Below are 14,618 nucleotides of genomic sequence, written 5' to 3'. Positions count from 1 at the left end.
TCTGAACATTTTTATTCTCAATAAATAAAATAAATAAATAAAATCGCTATAAATATGAACTAGTAATCATAGGAGAAATAGGATTCACAGAGTTACATCGATTCTCGCTCCAATTATTTTCATCTCTCTTTCTCTTCTCTCTCTCTCTCTCTTTCTCTCTCTACATGTAATTACAATATTATATATATATATACAATTTGTGCGTATATATATATATATATATATAATATATATATCTCCCTCCACCGTCTCTCGCTCTGTATACATACACACAGGCGGCAGATTGAAAGGCTGCGGAATTGAGCTTTAATTAATAAATTTGGATATTGACGAAACTTTGGAATATAAGAATATTCCATCAAAGATCCGAATTTTTGAATTCTGACCCGATCTCGGAAGCTGGCGGATCCCTGATTGAAGTAGTATACGTGCGTTTGTTGATGCTCATTTAATTCCAGCTATTTGAATTCCGACGGGGTCAAATTCCTCCGGTAATTGCTTTCTCTCTCTAACTCTGTTTTTTTTTTTTTTTTTTTTTTTTTTTTTTTTTTTTTTTTTTTTTTTTTTTTGCATTTGCATGTATATAGAGTCGCAATTGTGTAAATTGTTTGATTTCTGAAAATTCCAACATTAGATTAGTTTTTGGTATTTATCTAGATTGGATTCGCTTAATTCAATTTTAAGTGTTATGGTGTTTTTTTTTTTTTTTTTTTTAATTGGGGAATTGAGTAAATGAGTGGTTTTAAGTGATTACAGATAGAGCTTTCAACTTGTTGTCATTGGTGTGTAGAAAAGTAGCTATCAAAAAAAAAAAAAAAAAAAAAAAACAAATTAAATAAAAAAAGTTAGTGGTTGAAGTGCTCACAAAGCTTTGTTCAACGAATTTAATGTTAATGACGTTTGCAATTGACTGGTCTGGAAGCTTTTAATCAATAGAAAATGAGCTTGATCATGTGTACTTGGACTCGTCTTTTTTCGTTTATTTATTTATTTGTTTTTTGGTTTGCTCTGATATAGTCTAATTGTGTGTTATAAAACGGGCGGAACTGAATCCGGTTAACGTAGTATCGGTTTTTGTTTTCCTAAATTTGTATGGGCAAGACAATCTTTATTAGCATTGAGATTGGTTAGCTCTTGCTCAATGTGAAAGGGCAACACCTGGTCACAGAGGTCAAATATATATGAACTCTTCGTCCTATAAAAAAGAAAAAAGTGTTTTTTGTAAGAAGAACATGTTGGATAATCGGCATTTTATTAGCTTTGCTTAAGATTGTGTATTGATCAGTTTAACTTTCTTTTCCTGTCACTAACATTTGTTTTGTTTGAGACAGAAAGGAAAGTTCGAGAAGAAGTCGTATTCTGGTTATTGATATAATACAATCTACAGCTATTTAGGTAACGATGTGCAACCTTTTCAAATTCTGAGAGAGATTTTTGTACAGTCGGATATGCAGTAGACGCTGTTTTGTTCGTCATCTTTTTGTCTAGAATAGAACTTCTTTAAATGACGACTATCAGTTACGACACGCAAATTTGTGACCAGTTTTAATTTCATTGAAATCTAATATATGTTTGTATCGTTTTATTTCAGATAAAGATGGTTGAATTCGGCAAAAAGTTGAAGGAAAGGCAAATTCAAGAATGGCAAGGGTATGCATATTAGATAAATTCGAATCCGTTTTCTAAAAAATAAGCCTTTTTTGTGTCATTAATATCTGTGCATGTTGGAAATATATGAAGGAAGAGAATTTGAAATTGTTTGATATAATGCAGATACTACATCAACTACAAACTAATGAAGAAAAAAGTGAAGCAATATGCTAATCAAATTGAAACTGGAGCGCTGGAACGTAGATATGTTCTCAAGGATTTCTCCAGAATGCTGGATAATCAGGTAAATAGATTTCTAAAATCATAGACGTATTTGCAATATGTTACATTATTCACCTTATCCTTTTTTTTTTTTTTTTTTTTTTTTTTTCTATGGTTGCTTTTTCAACTATATTCGAGGTGAGAGCTATATTACGAACTTTTTGTAATGCTGACCATCAGTTAATGAAGTTTCCAGTTCACGTATTTGCTTGCAGATTTGTCTTTTAAAAATGTTTTAGTTATTTGCCAACACGTGGTCTCTCTCTTTCAGTTGCCACCGAAAGTTGTCAATGTTGTTCTCGTTTGAGTCACTAAGTTTTGGGAAACATTAAATACTCATCATAAGTCAGTTATAATAAATTCTTTGTTTGTCATTCCAGATTGAAAAAATTGTCCTTTTTATGCTGGAACAACAAGGCGTTCTAGCAAGCAGGATTGCGGTGCTTAATGAGCAACAATATGCTCTTCAAGAAGAGCCCGATATTTCCAAAATATCCGAGCTACGTGAATCTTATAGAGCAGTTGGGCAGGATCTCCTAAAGCTCCTCTATTTCGTTGAAATGAATGCCATTGGTTTGCGCAAGATCCTTAAGAAGTTCGATAAGCGATTCGGTTACAGGTTCACTGATTACTATGTGAAAACTCGCGCTAACCATCCTTATTCCCAACTTCAGCAAGTCTTCAAGCATGTGGTAATGTGGTTAAAATACGTCCCCTTGATTTTTCTTTTCCTTTTTTTTCATTGGTTAGACAAGAACATGAGCTCTAATGATGAATTTATATCAACATTATAAAACTTATAAAATGAGGTCGATCATTACTTACTAGACTGGTGTTTTTCAGGGATTTGGAGCTGTTGTTGGAGCTATATCTCGAAATCTAGCAGATCTTCAGGACCGCCAGGGAAGCTACTTATCAATATATGACCAGCCTGCCCTTCCGCTCCAGGTATCACATGTTCAAAATTCATTTAGCTTCCGTCACTTTTGCAAATTTCGTTATGTACTGTACCTCTCTCACTAAGCTGATGCTAAATTTTTTTGAAAGTGTTTCACAAGTTCCTTATTCCTCTTTAAATCCTTGATCTGCAGGATCCAGTTGTTGACACAATAAAATCAGCTGTCGACAGATTAACCCACTCGACGAATTTCCTCAACTTTTTGGGACAACATGCGCTTATCATGCACGAAGAGTTGCCTTCTCCAGTTGAGGAACATGTTGACGAGGAGAGATACCATTTCATGTCACTCATCCTGAACTTGGCGAACACGTTTTTGTACATGGTCAATACATACATTATTGTTCCTACAGCGGATGACTACTCTATGAGCCTTGGGGCAGCACCGACAGTTTGTGGTATTGTGATTGGAGCAATGGCAGTGGCACAGATATTTTCTTCCGTGTACTTCAGTGCTTGGTCTAACAAGTCATACTTCAGACCTCTCGTATTTAGCAGCATTATTCTCTGCGTGGGAAATCTTATGTATGCTCTGGCTTTTGACCTCAACTCGATATGGATACTTTTGATGGGTAGAATATTTTGTGGGTAGGTCTCTCTCTCTCTCTCTCTCTCTCTCTCTCTCTCTCTCTCTCTCTCTCTCTCTCTCTCTCTCTCTCTCTCTCTCTCTCTCTCTCTCTCTCTCTCTCTCTCTCTCTCTCTCTCTCACAGACACACATAACCTAATACTAAGTGATTTATTGCAATGTTATTGCAGGCTTGGTTCTGCTAGAGCAGTTAACAGACGTTATATCAGTGACTGTGTGCCGCTTAAAATCCGCATGCAGGCTTCGGCAGGTTTTGTTAGTGCTAGTGCTCTTGGAATGGCATGCGGTCCCGCACTAGCTGGCTTACTTCAAACCAAGTTTACAATATACAACATCACGTTCAATCAAGACACTTTGCCCGGTTGGGTGATGTCTGTGTTCTGGTTAATGTATCTTGTATGGCTCTGGATCTCGTTCAGAGAACCTGCTCGTGAGGCAGAAGACAGCCCCGTTCAACAAGAATCTTCTGCTGGTATGTTTTATAATAGAATATATGTTTTAAGTATTTTTTTGTTCTAGTATTTCAGTTCGATATGCATGCAGAAATGTGCCTAATAGGTTGTGTCAAGACACAGAACTGTAAGTATAGAAACCTGGAAATCTAATAGCTTCTTTTAACTTGCAGAACAAGATAAGCTTGAGAAAGGTCTTGTAGAACCTTTACTTTTAACGTCAACAGAAAACGAACAAGATGATGAAGATGTGAGTGAAGAGGCTCCCGAAGAATCTCGTAGACCAGCCAACTCGTTTGCTGATGCCTACAGGTTGCTCACTCCTTCTGTGAAGGTAATGCATATGCAATCTTGATTTGTTTTTTTTCGTTTGATATATAGAAATTAGCAAAATAGCTTATAGATTTTGATTCGACCAAAATAGCTTCACATAACGTCGTGTTTGTGGCTGTTTACATGCTATTGTGCAGGTTCAATTGCTGATTTACTTTATGCTTAAATATGCCATGGAGATTCTACTTTCGGAATCAAGTGTTGTCACGACACACTATTTCGGTTGGACCACGAGCTCAGTGTCTATATTTCTCTTCTGCTTAGGCCTAACTGTTCTTCCAGTAAACATTGCTGTTGGAAGTTACCTAAGCAATATGTATGAGGACAGGTAAAATCAATTTCTTTACGCTGTAAATTATTTCTTGATTAAAATGGAATAATAGTGTCTTAAATATGTAATGACCGAGCATGTTTTTCCTTATAAACATGTCTAAGTTTAAGCTAAGCCAAAATTAACTTTTCTCTGACCTGATCGGCTTTTGTCATTGATCTGTATTCAGGCAAATATTGCTGCTGTCTGAAATTGTGGTCTTCCTGGGAATACTCTTCAGCTTTAACCTTTTTGTCCCATATTCGGTGCCACAATATGTCGGCTCAGGCCTCATCATGTTTGTAGCTGCTGAAGTATTGGAAGGTAAAAATTATTCTTGCAAATATATTCTACTGTTAGTTTCTGTCAGCGTACATATCAGGGCCTCGTTTGGTTAGCAAAATCAATGCATGACTAACTATATAATTGGCTTTTATTTGATATTTGGCTAGTCTAATAACTTTTTGTGCAGCCCCGAAAACCCAAAAAAAGAAATTTAATTTTTTTTAAATGCCGAATGTTAATTTATCGAGGGGGAAGCAAACTCGAATCTATTGCGAGGAGCATGATAATTGTTTGTTGAATTGACAAGGTGTGACATAGAATAAACCTGATTGCTCTGTCATTTGCGATGATTATTACAGGAGTCAATTTGTCACTTCTCTCGAGGGTGATGTCGTCCAGGCTTTCTCGTGGGACCTACAATGGCGGCCTTTTGTCGACAGAAGCTGGAACACTAGCAAGAGTTGTTGCAGATGCGACTATCACACTTGCAGGGTTCTTGGGAGAGAGTCAGCTCTTAAACATCACTCTTCTTCCTTCTCTCGTGATTTGCATCGGCTCCATTGTTGCCACCTGCTGTACATACAATTCTCTGTACTAAGTAAGACACAGCACAGCCTCTATTTTTTTTTCTTTTTGGGGTATTCGGACAATATCATCGAGTCGAATAGGAATAATCGATGTTTGTTCATTCTTTATTATTTCTTCCTCTCCTCAAATGATTATATATTGCTAGAGTCTGAAGTTTTGAGTTTTGTTTTTGGTCCTTTTCGTCCTGTCTGTTGCACGGGTTTTGTCCTTTTCTATTGGCTGTTGCATGTCAATGTTGTAAGTTATTATAAGGGAAGAATAATCCATTTATTTATCTTTCATTTTTCATTTTCTATTTATCTTTCATTTTCTCTAGCCGGTCTTGTAGATGACCATGTATACACTAGTTGGTTATCATCAACACTTTACGCACATTTGTGTATGCGTGCAGTGGCGAATTCAGAAATTCATTAAGGAATTCATCACTGGGTTTTGAAAATACGTAAACAATTTTAAATAAAAGATAACATAAAGAAATTAGTGACAATAATGATTTTGCAGGATGATGATGCTAAAATATAGCTCACCTAGGGTAGTGTAGAAAATAAGCTGGGAGAGCAAAGCGGATCAGTAGTTTGACAACTTGATGATCCTGAGATCCCTGCGAAATGAACACACGTGAACTACACCGGGGATTGATCCGGCGGAAACCCCTCCGACGCTCAAGTCAGATATACGGATTGCGGAGATGATAGAGAGAATTGGACTCTAGCTTGTTAGTTAATAATAAAAAACGTACATTAACAAATGAGTAGAACATTTATTTATATATCGTTGAATGGGTTGAGCTTACTTTGTTGGGCCCAAGCCTTACTTTGAAGGAGCTTGGGCTTTCGTGTAATGGGCCCACTTGTATGTGATTGGGCTTTCGTGTAGTGGGCCTAATTGGTAGATAAATTTGAGGGCCCATTTAGGTATATCATTAAGCCCCCAACTCTCGATTCGAGACGGGGACGTGTGTAGAGGGATCCGGGTCGTGTCGAGAGTTAATTGCGGCGTTGATTGAATTGTTTCCGTTGGCGGTGAATTAATTTCTTAATTTAAATAAGGGATAACTGTATTTATTTGGCAGCGAGGTATATATTATACCAGGGCCAGATAAATAGATTCATTTTGCGGTGGAAAGAATTAAACTTCAACTCTTGCATTAAATATGGGTATGTTCTTTAAACTCTAGGTCTTCTTCTGTGCTATTCTTCTCTTGATTTTTTTTTTTTTTTTTTTTTTGTGGTAGAGTAGAAATTTTTTGTTTCTTGATTGTTTCGTCGGGGAAAAATATTTTTCATGTCGAACCCGGGTAAGTCGAAGTCTTTACGAATTAAACTTCGAGATCCGGTTGAAGGGGGTGAGAAAACTTTTGGTACGGTGGGTATAGAACGCAAGAAGGTAGTAGTATCTGGTGCGAAAATCGGACCGTTGTTGGCTATAACCCGGAATGAGGTGGAGAGGGGGGTAGTTAGCCGGGTGGCTGGAGCCGTGGGCAGGAGCCGCGCCGCTGGCCTTGTGGATGTGTGTGTTGGCGCACTCCCCGAGGAACCTCCGGAGCCGAGCCGAGCTGCCGAGTCGGAGGCTGGATCGGAGTCCGAGGCGAGGAGAAAGAAGGATGGTGTAGGGCCGCGTGTGCAGGGCGCGTTGAGCGGGATTCCACGCGCGCGTCTGATTGGTGCGGGCGTGGACGCGCGCGCTAGGAGGGGAATGGAGGTGGCTGACGCGCGCGCGCTGCCCAATAAGGGAGTGCGTGTGCGCTGTCGCATGGAGGGGAGGGCAGGTCGGCTGACGCGCGCGCGCTGCCCAATAAAGGCGCGCGTGCGCGCGCGTCGCAAGTAGAGGAGGGGGCGCGTGAACGTGCTGTTGCTGTTGGTGTTTGGGCGCGTGGGAGGTCGTCGCCAGATGCGACGCGCGCGCGTGAGAGCGCGTTAGGGCCCCTTTTTCAGCGCGGTTAGCGCGAGCGGGTTGGGCAAAATGAGGAGCGAATCGATGTCGAAGATAGTGTAAATGTTCGGAGTTCCGTGAGGCGAGAAATCATTGAATCTTGGAGTGACGATGTAGAAACGAGTATTCACGTTAGTGAGCAAGTAGATGGAGTTGTGTCTAGTAGGCGTTATTCTCGACGCCAAATCGTGGATTTTGGGAGCGATAGTGACGATTCTAATCAAGCCCCTTTGGCGAGTGATCATGCTGTGCCAAGTAGTGAAGTTGAGCCGACGGATGAAGAGGGGGAGGAAGATGATATTCCGCCGGGTGATGTTGAGGTTGATACGAGGAGGCAAAAGAAAAAGAAGCCAATTAATTTGGACTTAGTTAATTTTGATAGTGTGTTGACGGAAGAGCATTTGCATTCTATTCGTCGTTTATCTGGGGCGCCAAGTAATGTCGAGTTGTTGTTGCCTCGGAAGGGCGACCGTTTGTATTCGCCACCTGATGGGTTTCATACGGTATTTTTGGCGTACTTGACGTGTACATCTCAGATTACACCGCATCCGACCTTGTTGAAGGTTTGTGAGGAATTCAAGATAGGGTACAGTCAGTTAACTCCGACTGCAATTCTTACGTTCGAGGCGTTTCACCATAGGGTGTCTCTAGTGGGTTTGCCTGTGACTGTGAGTTTGTTCAAGACGTTATTTACGCTACATCGGCCCAATATGGGACCTTTCTTTTGGTTTCATCCTCGCGTTCCCTATCAATTTGTGAAGAGTGTGAAGTTATCTTTGGGGGAATGGAAGACCCATTTTTTTTATGTGAAGGCTCCCACTTTCGACGTCCCCGTAGTTTGGAACCCTACGTGCGAGAGTTTCAAGATAACTGCGAATATGGTGAAGAGGATAGAAGAATCTAGGTTGTGTGATGTGGAATTTGATCCGAGGGTTTTGATTCCAAAGGCGAAGGGTCAACACCGTATATCCTTTGAGTGATTGATTTTTTCGCTTCTTTATTTTTTTTTTATTTTTTTTTTTTTGTGTAGTTCTTTGGTTGGATATACCCTATGTCTCTTATGTGTTTGTTATATTTTGTAGATGGGGGTATCACCTTTGCGGCACTTCGAGCTAAGGCGAATGGAACGTCGAAGAAGGCATCGAAGAAGGTTCCCGCTCCGCTGGGAGGTTCTTCGGGCGGTTTGGCTCGTGAGACGGTCCATGTAGAAACTCCTCGAGTGATTGAAGATGACCGTAGCAGCGCTGGTGAAGTGGAGGGGCGTCCACTTACGAGAGATCGTGGCAAGGGAAAAAGGGTGGATACCGAGTATGTGGCCATGCCTAAGCGTCCACGGGTAGATCCCGAGGAGACCTATGCTTTCCATGGTGGGGCAGGGAAACAATTGTTTATCTATGGCGTGAATCGCGAAGGTAAGGAGTCGTATTGGGATGTGTCGGACCATGATCTGCCGATGTTGAGTACCGGAGGGATTCGTTCGAGAGTATGATCGTGCTCGGATGTCTGGTAAGGGTCCTTCTCACATGTTGGAGTTAGCTGGTGGGGACATATGTCGGGTGAGTGCTTGTCTATTTAAAACAAGATTTTATGTTTATTTTTACTAGTCTTGCGAAAAATATTCTTATTATTGGTTTCTTTTTTATATAGTTGGTAGCGACTTGGAGATATCTCATGGAGCAAGGTAGGAACGTGGAAGCTATGAAGGAAGAGGAGCGGGCTCGAAGTCAGGCACGTGAGGACGAGCTTCTAAGCCAGTTGGAGATAGCGCGGTCCGATCTTGCTCAACGGTCGGAGGAGCTTGCCCAGAGGACAGATGAGCTTGCTCGGAGGACAGAGGAGCTCGAGGTTATCCGAGGTGATGCGAAGGCATATAAGGATGACGTTCATAAGTTGAACGAGTGTTATGACCAGCTCAAAGAGAAATATGAAGTTGAGAAGGCGACGGGGAAGAGGTTCCTCGCGACGTCGGGTGGCGCTGCTTATAAGGAGTCCATCGTGGAGGAAACCAAGCTTAGCTTCCGAGGTAGTGATGAGTGTGCTGCTATGATTGAGGAGCATGCTCTGGCTGTGGTTTATAAGCCATTAGTACGTGCTTGTCGCAAATATCTTCGCGATGCGGGTGGTATCAGTGAGAAGGTTATTCGTGGGATGGAGGCTAGTATATCCGATGAAGAGGAGGATGAGGTCGATGCCAATGACACGGGCACAGAGGTCGTGGATGACAAGGTTGCTGATGATCCCACTGTGGGAGCGTCTTCCGCTCGTGGTGGAGGAGTTTAGATATTTTGTTTTTTTGCTAGGATAGTTAAACTCTTTTTTATTTATTATTGCTATGGATTCCTTCATTTTTATTGCTGATGTAGATAGGTATGTCCACTACTGTTTCGTTTGAATTTCTTCCTTGTTTGACATTTGAAGTTTTAATATTTAGTTATTTATTTTGACATTGTCAAGATTTTTTGCGTCGCTTATGTGTATTAACATTTACCGTTGTACGCGAAGTACTTGAGGAGGGGATCAGTCTCCTAAGGTTTTTGTTAAGGGTCGTGCCCTTTGTTTGGACCACTTGGGTCTTAAATATATTTGTCCGTGGCCACGTTTTAAAAGTAGCACCTTGTGAAACAGTTAAAGGGACTTAGATAATCCAGCTGGCCAGGCTATACGGATTATCTAAATCTCTCTTAAGTGTTTGTAAGGTTATTGAACTCGTGGTACTAGGTAATTCGTGTAGATGTAACATCACAAAGAGTAAAGCAAAAATAAATTTGATGAATTCGATGATAGCAAAAGTGCATTGATACAAGCCTATGTGAGGCGAATGGTAAACTGAATTCTTTTGGCGTCTCTATGCCTGTCAAGTATAATTGAGGAAAAGGAATTTTGTCTAAGCATTTGTATTGAAGACTTAGTAATTGAAGCTGAGGGGATGTGCATTGCCAATCCACGTACTCTACTGTGGGGATGTTTTTTCTTCCTTGCACTTCAAGATATGAAATCAACTCGTGAGTTGCTGTGCTTTGCTGTGTGATCATGCCTGCTAGTGGAATTATTTTTTCACGTTAGTAAGAGTAAACAAGAGCATGCGTGTGTTGTAGTCTAGTGGAAGTATTGTTACCCTTGGCGATGTGGTATGGAGGGTCCTCGCTCTTTGGGCCATTGATTGAGTAATATGCATCCTCTCGTAATTGGTTCTCAATCTGTAATAAGGTGGTGAGGTGTGATTATGAATTGCTGATGTAAATAAATTCGCTAGCCCCCCAGTGTAGGTAAGATGTTAACGCACCTAGTATATAGTAGAAAATTTCCAACCATGTAGAAACAGCTTTACAAGACGAGTGACGTGAAAGGTCGTGGAGCCTGCAGGGGTGACAATTTGTAAGTAACTTTCATATAGGAGGGGTATGGGTGGTGACCCCAACTGATCTGAAGTAAGGTGGATGTATACCTTAAGCGTAGAACCGTTTGAGGTTCCCTATATTCCATGTTCTGGGTATAGGGTGTCCGTCAGCGTTCTCGAGGCGATATGCTCCAGTGTTAACCACTTTTGTGATTTTATATGGTCCTTCCTACTTTGGATCGAGTTTACCAATGGGGTGAGAGGCTTCAGCTTTCCGGAGGACTAAATCTCCGACTTGAAAGGAGCGAGGACGGACCTTTGAGTTATATGTCTTGGCCATGCGTGATTTGTACATCTGTTGCCGGATGTATGCGATCTCTCGTAACTCATCTACAAGGTCTAGGCTTCCTCGCATAGCTTCTTCATTAGCTGCTGGATCATAATTGGTGACTCTTCAAGATGGTTCACCTATTTCAACGGGTGCTATAGCCTCTGTGCCGAAAGCTAGATTGAATGGCGACTCTCCGGTTGCTGCGCATGGGGTTGTGCGATAAGCCCATAGGGCGTTAGGCAATTCTTCCACCCATTTCCCTTTGGCACTTCCAAGCCTTGTCTTAAGGTGTTGGAGGATGGTGCGATTTGTAACCTCTGTTTGGCCGTTAGCTTGTGGATTTGCTACGGATGTGAAGAACTGTTTGATGTCCAAGCCGATGCACCAATTCTTTACTTTGTCACCGCAAAATTGGGTTCCATTATCTGAGATAATGGAACGTGGGATTCCAAAGCGACACACGATATTTTTTCCATAGAAATTGGATGACTTCTTCTTCTCGGATGCGTGCTAAGGGTTCAGCCTCCACCCATTTGGTGAAGTAGTCCACATCTACAATGAGGTATTTGCGTCCTCCTGTGGCGGGCGGGAATGGTCCAAGTAAATCCATTCCCCATTGGGCGAAAGGGATGGGGCTGTCAATTGGTTGCATTAATGCTGCTGGTAGGTGAGGAATATTGGCATGGTCTTGGCAAGGCTTACACCGTCGGACTAATTTTTTCGCGTCTTCATGCATCGTTGGCCAATAGTAGCCTTGCCTCAGTAGTTTGAGAGCTAAGGTTCTCCCGCTCAAGTGATTGCCGCAGATGCCTTCGTGTACTTCTCTAAGTACGTAATCCGCTGTGGTCGGGTCGAGGCACTTGAGATAGGGGAATGAGAACCCTCGTTTGTCCAATTCTTCTCCCACTATGACGAAGCGAGCGGCTCTCGTTTTTAACTTTCGTGCTTCGGTGGGATCCGTTGGAAGTTCTCCATTCTTGAGATACTTGAGGATTGGAGTGAACCAGCATGGTTCATCCTCCTCGGTGTACTGTACTTCAGTGGGTGAAGTTATCTGCGGTTGAGGTGAGGTGAGGAGCGTCACCTTCCGACTTCCGATGCTAGCCATGGAACTGTCTAGCCTAGCTAATTTGTCAGCGTGGATGTTATGGGAGCGAGGTACTTGTCTTATCTCGTAGCTCTCGAATTTAGATAAGAGGGTGTGCGCGAGAGCTAAGTATTTGGCCATGGTGTCCTCTTTAGCCTCGTAAGCTCCGAGTACTTGGTTGACGACGAGCTGAGAGTCACTTTGGATTAGGAGCTTACGGGCTCCAGCAGCTAGGGCGAGGCGGATTCCGGCTATCAGTGCTTCATATTCAGCGACGTTGTTCGAGGCTGTGAATTCGAATCGTTGAGCATACTCGAATTCGTCTCCGTTGGGGTTCGTTAGTACGATGCCCGCTCCACCTCCTGTGGCAGTGGAAGATCCATCGACGCTGATGGACCAAGTAGGTAAAGAGGTGCTTTCTTCTATTGAGGTCATTTCGACTAGAAAGTCAGCCAATACTTGCGCTTTGATAGCTGGGCGGGGTTTGAATTCCACTCCATATTCACTTAGCTCTATCGCCCATTTTGCTAATCGTCCGGATGTTTCGGGACTCCTTAGTATTTGTTTCAACGGATAATTGGTGAGAACCACCACTTGATGAGACTGGACGTAAGGTCGAAGCTTCCGGGCTACGTTGATGAGGACGAGAGCGAGTTTCTCCATGTTGGTGTAGCGTTGCTCGGCTCCTTGGAGGGCGCGACTTATGTAGTATATGGGTTGGTGGCCTTTTCCTCCATTTCGAATGAGGACTGCGCTGACGGCATCAGCTGAGGTAGCTAAGTATAGTAGAAGGGTGTCTCCGGGTTGAGGTTTTGTGAGCAAGGGTGGTGATGCGAGATATGACTTTAGCTCAGTGAAGGCTTTTTGACATGCCTCATCCCACTCGAACTTTTTTCCTCCCCTTAATATCTTGAAGAAGGGGAGAGCCTTGTCTGCTGACCTGGAAATGAACCTGTTCAGAGATGCCAAACAGCCATTAAGCTGTTGTACTTTCTTGATAGACGTTGGTGGAGCCATTGAGGTGATCGCTTTGATTTTAGCAGGATTAGCTTCGATTCCCCGCTGTGAGATCATGTATCCCAAAAATTTACCTCCCCGAACTCCGAACGAACATTTGAGGGGGTTGAGTTTCATCTTATATCTTCGTAAGGTGGTGAAACACTGATCTAAGTCGGTTAAGTGGTCTGATGTCTTGACACTTTTGACGAGCATGTCGTCGATGTACACCTCCATATTTTTACCGATCTGATCTGCGAACATTGTGTTCACTAGACGTTGGTATGTGGCTCCTGCGTTTTTTAACCCGAAGGGCATGACTTGATAGCAGTAGATGCCTTGGTCAGTGATGAAACTAGCCCTCTCTTGATCCTCTGGCGCAAGTAAGATCTGGTTATACCCTTGGTATGCATCGAGGAAGCTGAGGAGTTCGCACCCCGAGGTCGAATCGATGAGCTGATCGATTCTGGGTAGAGGAAATGGGTCCTTAGGACAAGCTTTGTTGAGGTCAGTGAAGTCTACGCATAATCTCCACTTGCCACCCGGCTTGGGAACGAGTACTACGTTCGACAGCCATTCAGGATACTGGACTGGTCGTATGTGGCCCGCTTCAAGGAGTTTTGCCACTTCCGCTTTGATATGCTTGTTGCGTTCGGGACCAAATGTCCGTTTTCTTTGTTTGACTGGCTTCAACCTCTTGTCGACGTTGAGCCGATGTAGAGCTACCTGAGGAGGAATGCCCGACAAATCTTGGGCTTTCCATGCAAACACATCTCTATTGTGTCGCAGGAAGTTGATTAGCTGCTGCTCCGTGGTTGGATCTAAATCGGATCCTATTCGTATGATCTTGGAAGTATCTCCGGGAATGAGCTCTATGAGCTTAAGCTCTTCGACAGCTGCTAGCTTGATGCTGTCATCTGGTACACTAATGAGGATTTCTTTATTATCCTCATTGATCTCGTTGACCCACTTCCGTTTGTCGAATTTTTGGGTGTCGTCTCCCCTTCCGGGTGGTTTAGGCTTCTTGGAAGGTTCTCGTAGGGCCCTTGCATAGCACTCTCGGGCGAGACGTCTATCTCCAAGTACTTCCCCCATTCCATAGGGAGTAGGGAACTTCCACTTCTGATGGTAGGAGGAAGGCACTGATTTGAATGTATGGATTGCTGGCCTCCCTAGAATGATGTTGTAGGGGATGGCTTGTCGACGACGAGGAATTTGATTAGTTTTGTGATTCGACAAGGGTCTTCCCCTAGAGAAACGGGCAGCTCCACTTCTCCCATGGACAAAATGCCTTCTCCTGTGAATCCTTTCAGGGGTGTGGAGATGGGACTAAACCGGGCATTATCAATGCCCAGCTGCTTAAAAGCGTGGAGGTACATGATGTCAGCTGAGCTCCCACCGTCCACCAATATCTTCTTGACCAAGAAGTTGGCCACCGTTGTTGTTACTACCATCGACATGATCTTCATCTGTACCTTCAAGGTCGGAGGAGTTGAAGACTATGCTATGATCAGGTCTTCGTATTTGATAGATGCGTGCGGATGGAGAAG

At 42.7% G+C, this 14,618-nt stretch overlaps 1 protein-coding gene across 1 annotated transcript; it reads left to right on the top strand.

Annotated features, from left to right (window-relative positions):
- Positions 1 to 209: 209 nt before the first annotated feature.
- LOC105958592 (SPX domain-containing membrane protein At4g22990) lies at positions 210 to 5,678 on the top strand. Its single transcript, XM_012982592.2, has 12 exons — positions 210 to 491; positions 1,332 to 1,395; positions 1,592 to 1,650; positions 1,774 to 1,894; positions 2,253 to 2,564; positions 2,716 to 2,820; positions 2,964 to 3,418; positions 3,588 to 3,889; positions 4,043 to 4,203; positions 4,340 to 4,530; positions 4,703 to 4,836; positions 5,157 to 5,678. Exons 3-12 carry the CDS (start codon positions 1,598 to 1,600, stop codon positions 5,393 to 5,395), a joined length of 2,073 nt encoding a protein of 690 aa, XP_012838046.2. The 5' UTR covers positions 210 to 491; positions 1,332 to 1,395; positions 1,592 to 1,597; the 3' UTR covers positions 5,396 to 5,678.
- Positions 5,679 to 14,618: the final 8,940 nt, after the last annotated feature.

Source organism: Erythranthe guttata, chromosome 5 (genome assembly GCF_056151865.1).
Source record: "Erythranthe guttata isolate IM_541 chromosome 5, IM_541, whole genome shotgun sequence".
Lineage (NCBI taxonomy): Eukaryota > Viridiplantae > Streptophyta > Magnoliopsida > Lamiales > Phrymaceae > Erythranthe > Erythranthe guttata.
The sequence above is the reverse complement of the archived record's forward strand: the minus strand, read 5'-3'. Positions and strand labels throughout refer to the sequence as shown.

Excerpts from the sequence above, each read along its gene's own strand:
- LOC105958592 (XM_012982592.2), top strand. The coding sequence starts at position 1,598 with ATGGTTGAATTCGGCAAAAAGTTGAAGGAAAGGCAAATTCAAGAATGG. Across the intron at positions 3,890-4,042 it reads TCAACAAGAATCTTCTGCTG|AACAAGATAAGCTTGAGAAA; the intron begins GTATGTTTTATA and ends TTTAACTTGCAG. Across the intron at positions 4,204-4,339 it reads TGCTCACTCCTTCTGTGAAG|GTTCAATTGCTGATTTACTT; the intron begins GTAATGCATATG and ends GCTATTGTGCAG.